This window comes from Pogona vitticeps, chromosome 2 (genome assembly GCF_051106095.1).
Source record: "Pogona vitticeps strain Pit_001003342236 chromosome 2, PviZW2.1, whole genome shotgun sequence".
Lineage (NCBI taxonomy): Eukaryota > Metazoa > Chordata > Lepidosauria > Squamata > Agamidae > Pogona > Pogona vitticeps.
The window spans coordinates 189,771,729-189,784,358 of NC_135784.1; the positions used below are offsets into that span (position 1 = coordinate 189,771,729).

At 41.4% G+C, this 12,630-nt stretch overlaps 1 protein-coding gene across 4 annotated transcripts; it reads right to left on the reverse strand.

Annotated features, from left to right (window-relative positions):
- Positions 1-1,324: 1,324 nt before the first annotated feature.
- Positions 1,325-12,629, reverse strand: MIX23 (mitochondrial matrix import factor 23). 4 transcript variants are annotated; one of them, XM_020789510.3, is made up of 5 exons: positions 12,289-12,629; positions 5,875-6,000; positions 4,676-4,822; positions 2,337-2,396; positions 1,325-1,599 (listed from the first exon to the last, which is right to left on the reverse strand). In XM_020789510.3, the coding sequence occupies exons 1-5, from the start codon at positions 12,337-12,339 to the stop codon at positions 1,549-1,551; spliced, it is 435 nt and encodes a 144-aa protein (XP_020645169.3). In that variant the 5' UTR covers positions 12,340-12,629; the 3' UTR covers positions 1,325-1,548. The 4 variants fall into 4 exon arrangements, with proteins under 4 accessions (XP_020645169.3, XP_078242868.1, XP_072847819.2 ...); XM_078386742.1 differs by having other exon boundaries at positions 2,295-2,396; positions 12,289-12,493; XM_072991718.2 differs by having other exon boundaries at positions 1,325-1,602; positions 2,332-2,396; positions 12,289-12,492.
- Position 12,630: the final 1 nt, after the last annotated feature.

Genomic DNA, 12,630 nt, shown 5'->3' on the forward strand with positions numbered 1-12,630 from the left:
AGGCATTGCAGTGTGCTTGAGTTGTATGTAGTCCCTCCAACTCTAGAAAGTGCGAGTGCCAGCACAATACAAGACTAGGTTTGGAACGAAGTACCAAAACATTTATAATTTCCAAGAAATCCTGTTGAGATGCCAAAACACACTGATGGAAATCCTGTTGTGCAGTTGTGCAAGCAGCTTAACTTTTAGATGTGAACTGCAGGCAGTCCGATGATTCAGTACACAACAAAAAGTCTAGCAAAACTTTTTAAACTTACAGCAACGGATTTCTGCTACTGCTGTCAGAGCTATAGAAGAATAATAACCATGTGCTGTCAAGTCAGTACTACTTATGCCAACCCTGTTCAAGATTTTCCAGGCAGAGAATACTCAGAAGTGGTTTACCATTCCCTTCTGTTGGGGGCATCCCGGGACTGTGCAGCTTGCCCAAGGCCACACAGGCTGGCTCTATTCGCAAGGGGCACAGTGTGGAATTGAACCCCCAGTCTCTGGCTCCACAGCCACATACCTAAACCACTGAGCTACATAGCAATCTAATAATTTGCTGAAATTAATTATGTTCTGCCACTCTGGTGTATCCGACAAAAACTAACTTTCAGGTGAGACCAATTCAAGAATAGTTCTGTCTACATCAACATGTAGACACAGAGCTGATGTTTTCGCTGTTTCAGTTTATATACGGCCCAACAATGCTAAACTACCCTGTTTAAAATTTGCATAATTATGTTTACAACATAGAATTAATTTGTATAATTATGTTTACAACATAATTATGCAAACAAACAACTTGCCCCCCAGTGAGCTGGGTACTCATTTTATCAACCTCAGAAGGATGGAAGGTAGCGTCAACCTTGAGTTAGCCACCTGAATCTGTCACGATCGAACTCAGATTGCAAGCAGAGGCTTGACTGCAGTACTGCAGTTTTAACCACTGCACCATAATAACTAATGGCTCTCATAATAATGATGAGAATAATGTAGTATCTTCCACTCTCAAATTCTTCCAGTATCCAAACCAAAGTGAACTAATGTGTCACCATCCCAATTACATAAATATCCAATTGTAAAGATACTCACAAATGTATTATCTGATATTCAAGAGTGGAACTGAGAGTCCACAATTTGCACTAACCACACTTTTAGAAAATAGGTTGTTATATCACAGCACACATAATTTAAGACACTTGTGCTGATTTTAAAATTGGGCCAGGTTATAACTGGCAATCTGCAGGAACCAATGCTCAAAAACGGAACAACTTCCGCTCTTCATCTTTGAATGTGCTTGCAGACTGGGAAACGTTGCATCTAATAGAGCAATAACAAATTCCTTCTGAATGTTTTTTTAATAAAAACCCTTCCCCCCCCATACATCTTGTACAAATTAACAGTTGGTTTATATTAATTAGCAAAATAATTCATTGGGATGAATTCCATGGATGTATGTGACTTTTCAGAAGGTCCCTATGAAGCTTGCTCCATGTTTCTTCTCCAGTTTATCTGCATGATTGAAGTCCACTATCAAGGGGAAGCCCTCCCCCCTCAGTCACATCATTGACTCTTTGGAGGCTTATAATGAGCTCTGCAGCGTTCCTTAAATACCTGAGAGAGAAAGAAAAAAGGGCTGTTAATGTAGAGGCTGCGGGTACTGATCAGAAGAATGAGTAACATTGCTTGGGTAGCTCCACCCAGAGGCAAACTTCGTCATGTGTCATAAAGGACCAATTAGGACCAACATGCATACTCAGAGAAAGTAAAGCTCAATTATATTATACACCTTAGGAACACAAAGACGGGAAAGAACATACTGGAAAGGTTCTGAACAATAAAAATAATGTCTTCCACACCCTGCAACCATAACACATCAGCCAGAAGAACAGTCTGATCAAACTCTTGTCCCACTCTTCCTGCCCTCTCAAAAATCAATCTGCCTTACAATAAATTTCCCTCATATTCCACAGTTTGGAAAAAGCTTTGGTACAGTACAGACAATACTTTTCTATTCACTTGCCAAATTCAGCTCAATAATGAGAATAGCACCAGGGCATTTTTATTTTATGTATAACCACTGGAGATATATACAAAACACCTATGAGTCACCAAGTATATAAGCAGTTAGTATACTTGTTTACCTATGAACACAGAATTTTTGATTGTATTCAGATGCTGGATTAACCCTCTCTGAAAATTTCAACATCCGTTGCTAATGAGCACATGAGGAGGGGAGAAGATACTTCCACTTCCACCTTGCTGCTTGGGTTCATACATTCAAAAGAATGTAAGGAATTGCAACAAACCTTCAGACAGATTCAAAATCTTAAGTCAGGAGTGTTCCGTACCTTCCAGCTTCTATCATTTACCACTTCTTCAACATTCAACTCCGACTGCATTAATTTCAACTATGGAAGAGAAGAAAGAAGGTAAGAATTATCTGTTTCAGGGACTTAGCAAAACAGATGTGCTCAGATTAAATAGCAGACTGATGGTGATTAGATTCTTCCTCGGTGATCAAAAGACTTCATGAAGCTAAAACATTTCTTCCTGAAAACCCAAATGTCATGACGGCATCAGTGACTAGCAATGATTTTTCACATACCCTGTGCCCATCATTCAGCAAGTGACTTTTTCCAAGCAAATATCTAACTTCACCTCAAGATCTGAGAAGGTAATGAATACATTTCAATGTGGGAATTAAAGGGAACTGGAAGAATTAAGGAAAATAAAGCCATTTTATTTATTTCTTACATTTATTCCCTAATTTTTCACTCCCAAGAGTTGCTCAAGGTAGTTGGCAATATTAAGGTATGCCAGTAAAAATAAAATCTGAATTAAAATATAAGACACAAGGAAATCAAGTGAACCCACAATAGAAGAAAGAGGCAGCACATAGGCAGTTAAATCTCCTTCCTACCACAGAGTAGTTAATATGCAAAGGCGTGTTTGAATAAAAAGATCTCTGCCCTTTAGTGGAGTGGAGAACCAAAAGGAAGCCAACTTAACATTGCCCAGGAGACACAGAGAGGAGGAAAACCCAGGCTTGTTCAGTCCAGAGGCAAAGAACTCCTTTCTCTTTTAGCCTGACTGGAATGAAGAACAAAAACTAGGCCAAACACATCCTTTAATGTAACAGTAATTGGGATGAATTCTTGTTGAAAATATGAGCTGATAATTTATGCATATATAGTGCAAGAAAATACAAAGTAATTTTAAGCTTCAATATTTCACACTGCTAAAAATCAATATAATGTAACAAAGCTTCTGTTGACCTTAATATATTCAAATAATCTGGATATATGGAGGGCAAATATTCACAAAGGACTCTGATTCTGGTACGGAATAAGAGAACATGACCGTATCATATGGTCAGCTCCTGAGGATCAACAGATCAAAATGGATCCCCCATAGTCCTAAGGGAATCTGTTGTCATTTTATCTTGTCATGTGGAGAACCTGTCTCTATAATTATAAGAACTGTGTGCCATCAAATAAATTCTGACTTACGGTGACCCTTTTCAGAGTTTTCTAGGTAGAGAGTATTTTAAAAGTGGTTTACCATTCCTTTTTTTTTGGGGGGGGATAATCCTGGAACTGAGCAGGTTGCCCAAGGCCAGACAGGTTGGTTTTCTGAGAGACCTAGTGGGGGACTGAACTGCCAAACACTGGCTCTGCAGCTAGATACCTGAACTATCCAGCCACCATTTAAATCTTTAATAGATAAGTTCAAATCATTCTGACTCCTCCATGGGCAGGTGGTTTCTGAAGAAATTCAAGCAGAATTGGTTAGAAGAAGTCGGTTGCTTTTTAGAATGAGTCTAAGATGTTGTGTTGCTGATAACTGTTTGCTTTTTTATTTATAGGGTAGCTTTCTTTGATTTTTCTTTTACTCTAAGCTATTCAGTAAATACAGACCTCTCCTGTTTATGGGTTTGTGCAATTCAAAAAGTATGAAACTTCCTTCCCCTCCCCCCCCAAAAACCCCCACACCCCTTTGTTTAAAGCAAAAAAAGGTTATGGTTGAAGCATTATTCCCAGAAGGGAATCATGATCACAAATCAAACTTCCCCGTCTCTATTAAAAAAATGTAAGTCTACTGCTGAACTTTTCTGGTATCTTAATTCCACCCCAAGCAAACACAAGAAGCTCCCCTCTAAGTCAATAAGACAAAAATAAAATAAAATAATTTCTAAAACTCCTCTTACATACGTAGGTCTAAGCCCATTAAACAGAATAAAACTTTCTTCTCTTACAGATCAGTTGGACTGGACTATTAAATAATATGCTATCAGTGGCGATAGGATTATGGTGCAGAAGTCTGCTGTTTACACATGTTCACACAATTAAAGCCCTTGTTTCCTTTCAGCACTTCCATACTGTTGGCTATGCACTATATAGAAATTCCGAACATCATTGAATTACACTGTAGTCTCTATTTGGGACTCATGTTAAGGTACAAGAAGATTGCATTAACTTTCTGTGTTTCTAAATGGGGAGGATGACGGTGCCTGAATTTCCTGCTTTCTGGAAGTATATTTTCAACAATAACTTTCTGCTTTAAACCAAAGGAAATAGTTTTCCCTTTTGAGTTCATCATTTCCACTCTTCCCTTCAGATAACAGATGGTAAGTTACCTTCATATATAAAAGCAGAAATTAAGATCATCACAGAACTTTCCCACTCACCTTTGTCTGTTCTTTTCTGAGCCTTTTTAACAATGCTATGTCCTCCAGGGATTTCGCCCTCTCTTCTTGTAAAGCTTTCACCACACTAGATGCTTGGGCAATACATGTTTTAATCATTCTATCTCTACTTTCATGAGCCTCCATTAGCTAAATAAAGAGTTGAAAAAAACCAAGAATCAAGTGAGCAAGGAGGCAAATAATACTTTAAAAGCTGTCCAATCTCCCACTGGATTTCATCCAGGGCATAGATCTGGGCTATATTTGCTGAGTTTCAGCAATGCTAATGCTCCCGAGCCACTCACTGTGCCCAACTTTTCCATCTTCTAATAACTTACCATTATTATGAATCTGCTATGATTACAGGCAGATAGACAAAATAAAACATTTCAGCATACATTGCTCCTGTCCAGGGTGAAATCAGGGTTTTTTAACATTAAAATCTGTATTTTTAAATAAATAATTAGAAAGGCCATTTGTAGGCTACACCCCCCCCCCCCGAATCCACGGCATATAGCATTTTCCTCATGACTACCAGCACCGTGTAAAGAATAAACTGTTTGAGAATAATTAAGAAGATGGCTCTCCGCTCCCTGTGAGTCTGCATGCATACAAATACTTCTGCATGTATAGATGCATGTATGCGTGCATGTATGGCCTCAGACAAGCATAATATAGTGCCCTTGAGCTGGAAACACGTTACATCCCCACTTTACAACAATCCTCTCTCAATCATAAAATGGTTACGTGAGCATACCTCTCATCGGGTGAGGGACAAAGAGAAACTAGTTCAACAACAAGAGTGAGGCATTACATTCATTAACTGAAATGCTGTTGCTTAATGTAATGAGTTATAACTAGAGCAGGCTCACTGAATTCGTAGCAGATTTTGTGAGACAGCGCCTCCAAAAGTTCTATGTCTTCAAATGAGCCTAATCTAGTCACAACTAGATTAGAAGGTAGAAGGTCACAACTAGAATAAGCCCATTTGACTCAACAGAATTTTTAGAGGTGCTGACTCCGCAAATCTCCACTGATTCAGTGGGCCGACTCTAGTGTGATGTACCACATTAAGCAACAGAATTCCAACAGAATATGTGTCATGTTATATGAGCTGCTGAAACATCAGTTAAGGACCAGTAGCGTGTATCAGTGAAACAGCAAAGATGTATAAATGACAGAAAATCAACAAACATATTTACCGCCTGATGAAGATGTTTACAGGTTTGGCTAGCATCAACTTTTTCTGCAAATGAAGCAGTTGGAACAGTAGTATTTAACTCATGGACTATTCTGTCATCAATTGTTCTCATCACCCTGAGCAATTCCTGTGTGAGGAAAAGATACAGATTAGTGATTTAAAAACATGACATTTAGCATATCACATTTAAAATTACTATAGACTGATTCACATGTTGGTTGGTTCAGAAAACAACCTGAAGCCCATTTAGGTCCTTATGAAATACATGCTACTTGCAAATCCACTCCTAAATTTCTCGTGATTAGTCCTGTATCTAAATGAGGGATGTAAAGAATACCATAGTTATTACATTGCCTATTCATGTCTTTAGATTATCTCAACTTGAATTTTCAAGCCCCATGTGATTCTTTGCTGCCAAGAAAGAAAAAGGACATGGAGTATTATTTTTCTTATCAGCGTTTCTGTAATTTGTGGAAGATGGCTGTGGCGTTAATGAAGCTTTTGCAAGACTACAGAAACATGGTTTGAATGAGTGCCCTGACCAAAATGGTGGTATGGTGGTACCTCGCAAGACGAATGCCTCGGACAACGAAAAACCCGCAAGATGAAGGCGTCTTGCAATTTTTGGTGCTCCACAAGACGAAGATATTTTCATCTTGTAAGGTAGGTTTTCCCATAGGAATGCATTGAAATTTAATTAATGTGTTCCTATGAGAAAAAAAAAAACCTCAGAAAAAGTCACTTACCAGGTAGGGAGCTAGGGAAGCACCATCGGAGGACTGGCAGGGGTCCCCTGCAACCATGATCGCCGCTTTCAGAGGTCCCCCGGCAGTCCTCCGATGGTGCTGGGCAAGCCTTCCCCAGCACCATTTTTGAATTTCCCGCCCTTTTCCCCTGCCTTTTTCTGTTCGGAGGCTTGCAAGACGAAAATTTCGCAAGACGACAGGTCTCGTGGAACAAATTATTTTTGCCTTGCGAGGCACCGCTGTATTTATGTTTTGTACTACCCAACATTTCTGAACTGTCTCCAAAGGTGTATTGAACCCTGCCATAATCTAAATCGACGGAGCATTATGGTAAAACTATATTGATCTAAAACATGATCACAGGTGGTGTGCTCGTTTTTGTGGATGAAAAGACTAAATGTTATTGAAGCCACTTGAGTCTCAAGTATTTGAAATGGATCCAGGAGAATTTCAAAGCTCTGGATCTACTCTTTCAGTGGTCATTAATTCATGCTTTTGTTATAAGTCAGACACAGTGGTGCCTCCACTTACGAATGTCCCTACTTACGACCATTTCGAGTTACGACCAGCTCCAGGTGCAAAATTTTGCTTTTACTTGCAACCGGAGCTTCCACTTACGAACAGAAAAAGTCAGGGGGAAAAGGCGGGAAATTCAAATTTCCAACTGTAGGTGGCGACGAGGCTGCTTCTTTGTAGCTCTTTCGCCCTGGCAGTTAGAGTGTGCGATCAGAGAAGGCTGCCTGGTAAGGTAAGGTGCTGTTTTCTGCTTTTAAAAACTGTTCTGGGTGTTATTGCAGCGTGGTTTTCAGCTGGGGGGTTATGTTTCTGTGCTGTGATGGGTCTTCAGGGGTTTGTTTGTTTTTTGGTTTCCTCCATTTCTGATGGGCCTTGGGGGGGTTGGTTGCTTTTTGGAGTGTTTCCCCCCTATTTCCGATGGGTCTTGGGAGTTTGTTTGTTGGTTGGTGCTTTGCTTTCCCCCCATTTCCGATCTGTCTTGCATGCTTTGATTGCTTTTTGCATTGCTCTTTCCCCATTTCCATCTGTCTTGCATGCTCTGCTTGCTTCCCCACCACCACCACTTCGGCCAGAAGGGATTAATCGCGTTTCCAATGTGTCTTGCAGTGATTTTTTTGGTAATTTTTTCTCTTATCAAAGGATAAAGAGAAGAACAGATGTAGTAAGTAGGGATGGGGGTATTCGTATACGAATACCCCCCCTAAAGGTCTGAGATGGGGGTATTTGTATATGAATACCCCTGCATAGGTGGCGATAACAAGAGTCTGGCTGCCTGGGGACGGACCATCCACTCAAAATCCCGCCAGCTCCACAATCCTTCCAATGGATCCGGAGCTCCTGATCGGCAAGTCACTCTTCGACCTGGAAGGGAGTCTTGTCGTCTTGCCTCCTGCCAGGAGTGGCGAGCCGATCGTGAGCTCCAGAGTGATAGGAAGGCTCACAGTGCCAGTGGGAGTGGCGGAATTGTGAGTGGATGGTCTGGCCCCAGGATGCTGGACCTGTGTTATTGCCACCTGTGCGGGAGCATTCGTATACGAATACCCCCATCTCTAGTAGTAAGCAATGTTCATAAGCATTAAATACTGTTTCCATGTTGCCAGCTGGGAGTCAAATATAGTCATAGTTTTCTTGAAGGCTTTCATGGCCAGGATCTGACGGTTGTTGTGGGTTTTTGGGGCTCTTTGGTCGTGTTCTGAAGGTTGTTCTTCCTGACGTTTCGCCAGTCTCTACGGCTGGCATCTTCAGAGGACTGGAGTAGGAACTCGGCCAAAGAGCCCGAAAAACCCACAACAACCATAGTCATAGTTTCCTGGAGCTGATGGTCTCCTAGCGCAAGGGTGCCCAACCTCCAGTCTGCAGTCCAGTGCCGGTCCGTGGGCTTTGCAGGACTGGGCCACAGAGACAGATCTCCCGCCCCTCAACGCAAGCATGGTGGGAACTGCACACTTGCATGCATGCACCCCCACTCACCCGTGAGTGCAGCATGCCCATATGCAAATGTGCCACGAGCATGGCAGTGCCCCCAACCCATGAACGGACCCCACCCCCCAACCAGTCCACTGTTTCAACTTATTAAATTAAAGAGAAAGAATGCATACAAGGCACAGAAATCTAGGATACATTTCCTGCTATGGATTATTCACACAAAGAAACAAAAGAAAATCAGAAAGAAGTAACAGACAAAGCCAAATAGACATGCTTATAATTAGGGTGAGGATTTCTATGACATATCATATTTTTTCAAAAGTTAAAACATGCTTATGAGTACTCTGGTGAGAATTATGTGGTTTTTATTTTGCCTCGAAAGTCAGAATTTGGCCTTTGTAAAGTGTTACATCATATTTCTGAATAATTTTAAAAATAAACATATTTTAGTCATATTTTGGTCACTGGCAACCCTCCCAATGATTTCAATGTGCTAAAAAATAGATGTTTGGTAAGCTGAAAATAATGACGCTCTGTTCAAGAGTTTGGGGAGCAGAATTTCAGTCGTGATGGTGATATTTTGTAAACTGTGTGAAATTAATGTGTCAGTCCAAAAGCATTTTCATATTCAACAACACTGTTATATCATGAAACGTAATAGTTGTTTAGCAAGATTGATCTTACAAAAACAGGCAACATCTCCTTTTTGAGAGAGCTTCTTCAACTGCAGGTTCAGTGAATACCCAGTCAGAATTCTGTAAGGACCTCTGTACAATGATGGTTCAAATATTCCCTTAAAGAAATTAGGTAGTGGTAACCTCAGACATTTCTTGGAAAAGCATGGCAGACACCCAATTCCAAATAAATAAACTCTAAGGAAAAATGACATATCTGCCTCCTATTAAGATGTTAGGAAAGATAAGACCTGATGTTAACAACAAGATATGTTTCAATAGATGAAACAAGTGATGTAAATGGAAGATATGTGGCTAATATTATTGGCATTCTGAAATGTGACAAGCCTGGTGAAGTATTTCTTCTAACATGTGAAACTACAAAAAGAAAACAATTCCACTATTGCTGTGGTCTTCGATGATTCTATGAGACTACTCTGATCAGTTGGTATAAAAAGGGGAAACATCCTCCTCTTTGTATCAGAAGCCACTCCGTACATGATTAAGGCAGCCAAGGGACTTAAACATCTTTATCTGAAAGGTAAGGTAAAGGTTCTCCTTGACACTTAGTCCAGTCGTGTCCGACTCTAGGGCGCAGTGCTCATCCCCGTTTCCAAGCCACAGAGCCAGAGTTTGTCCAAAGACAGTTTCCGTGGTCACGTGGCAAGCGCGACTAGACATGGAACGCCATTACCTTCCCACCAAGGTGGTCCCTATTGATCTACTTGCATTTACAGGCTTTCAAACTGCTGGGTTGGCAGGAGCTGGGACAAGCTATGGGAGCTCACTCCGTCGTGTGGATTCAATCTTATGACTGCTGGTCTTCTGACCCTGCAGCACAGAGGCTTTTGTGGTTTAACCCACAGCACCACCACATCCCTCCTACTACTTTAGGGATCCTTTATCCGAAAAGGATCCCTAAAGTGCCTTGCACATGGTTTACAGTGCACAAAGTGGCCGAAGAGATTCAAAGCAACTATCCTGATGTAAACAAGATCATTTCAAACAGGAAAAAAAGCTTATTAAAGCTCCACTTTGAGTATAAAAGTTCAAAGAAATTGCTCCTTCTTTAGCTCTCCCTCCCCAATTTGTTGTGACATGTTGAGGGACTTGGCTAGATACAACTATGTATTATTCCACAAATTATGATTCCTTGCATTGGATAGTTAAAGAATTTGACTGTTGCTAATCTTCCTCCATCAAGATTGTGCAAAATTCCTTTTCTGAAATCTTGACTGGAAACTTGGCATATAAATAATCTAACTTCAGTGCAATCGCCTGCCTTGAAACTGTACAAATGGAGCTTAGCTATGCACTGAAAACTGTGAAACAAACTGGGTGATTTAAAACAAGCAAAGGGGAGAGTGCTAAAGAAATTAGTGATAAACTGCAAAGAGAGCTGCAATCTAATCTGGCTATTCAACAATACAAAATAAGTGACATTCTAAATGGACTTGAAGCAAAATTTGATTACTTTCAGCCAGAATTTTCTCCAGATGAGTTGGCTTTTTAAAAATTTGTTCCTATAACCTCTTGTGAAGTTGACTGGACTTTCTCCAGATACAGAACATAGTGATGGACAACATAAGGAGTTTTGAGTTTGGGAACCTCAAGATTCATCTGATCATCCAATGTAATTCTGCTGTTGGCAAAAACTAATCCAGGTATGACACTTTTACACTCAAATGTTCATTCGATTCCTTCAGTACTAGCACTTCTGCACTGGAAGTGAGGAAGTATAAACCTTTTAATTTTACAAATATTGGGTGCTAATTTAGGAAAAATGTAATTAATTGGTCATATTTGAATTATTTTAAGGTCAGAAGTGCTTGCATATTTCTGATATTTTTAGGTCATAGAAATCCATACTTATAATTTAATGAATTTCTGATGTTTTTGAGATAACACTGCCAGGGACGTTCAGCAACTCAGATACCAAGATGCAATGCAATTTTGAACCATTTCCCCAAAGAAAGACACACAGAATACATAAAATAAACAAACAGCATACTAATCAGTTGAACAGCCAGTCTTATTTGGCAGTATTTTCCAAATAGATTCCAGATCTGAAAAATGTTACTTAATTTTGCACAGAGAAGAGTGACTGGTTTTATTTTCCCACCACAAGAAAGTGAGAAAAGATATGTTTTCCAGGGTTTAATACACAGGACCCTCATTGCTATATATCATCATATAAGCAGGAGAGGCATAAATGGGATACTGGAATACATACATACTCCACTGAATTGACTACAAGTGCCTTTAGCACTTTAAAAAATCCCACCACACAATATCCATCCTAGTTGGTTAATATGAAAACTTTGTAACATTAAGGACGGTCTGATTTCACTTCTCTTCTTCATTCATCATGATCCCCTTTTCCTTCTGTGCTGCAAGATACCAACCACCCCTGCTTTAGGACCTTTTCCATAGGAAAGCCTAGCTAGCTAAAGGACAGGAGAGTTGGTTCTTTATCTGTAAGCTGCAGTTGAGAGTCTTTTCAAGGTGATAATGCTATAAAAGTACAGTACACAAGTGTAAAAGCATCCCCCAAAATTTACCGGCCAATTCAGTAAACGTCTACACCTTGAGTTGAATTTATTTTATTTCCAGTTCCCTCTTTAATTTTCTTCTAATATAAGGTTGCATAAGGGCATGCTGCCGACCACATGGTCTCTTCGGGCATGTTACCAGTAGGTGTAGAGTCCACGTTCAGAGAGGTATGATGATGGGTGGCATCCACGGTCCCAGTTCTCCTTCGGAGGTCGGCCAGATCGCACCTACAACCCGCCCCTGCTCCTCCATTTTCCCTCCTCGGCTGCCTTTCTTCTCACCTTCCCCCTCTACGGCCATAAGCAGGGCGAGGAGGAGGAGAACACCCGAGTCCCAGAGAGAGAACGTGCGAGCGCCGCTCCAGGGGAACTTCCTGGCCAAAGAGGCCCCCCCCTTTCCTCTCTACCATGTCCAGCCTGAACGCGGGGACCAGGAGCGGCCCCGCTCCTCCGCCATTCGCGACCTGCCGCGGACCCCCCCCCCCGTTTTCCTCTCCCGTACCTGAAATTCTGCAAAGTCCTCACAATTTGGAGCAGAGTTGGGCGCCGCCATATTGGAGAGACTCAAGGGCAGCCAATCGGCAGCCGCGCCAGGAAAGAAGCCGCCGCCCACTCCGGGGTTGAATTGGAGGTGGGAGAGAGAATGGGGGAGGGCACGTTCCTTGCGCTCCCCCCCCCGCCCCGAGGACGCGGAGGTTTCCCGGAAGGGCGTCTCGCCGAGGCCTCGCTCAGCCTTTACCGCTCCGAGAGAGTGCGCGTGTTTGCTTTTTTACAGCTTTTCAGTGTACAGAGCACCCATCCTCGTCGGTTCCCATTCTCCCCCGGCGTCCTCCTTCCGTCCTTG

Bases quoted from the DNA above. Each gene is read 5' to 3' on its own strand.
- MIX23 (XM_072991718.2), bottom strand. From the start codon at position 12,339: ATGGCGGCGCCCAACTCTGCTCCAAATTGTGAGGACTTTGCAGAATTT. The intron at 6,001-12,288 runs GTACGGGAGAGG...TTCCTCACACAG, and splicing joins AGGACTTTGCAGAATTTCAG to GAATTGCTCAGGGTGATGAG. The intron at 1,603-2,331 runs GAACACTCCTGA...TTCTTTCTCTCT, and splicing joins GATAGAAGCTGGAAGGTACG to CAGGTATTTAAGGAACGCTG.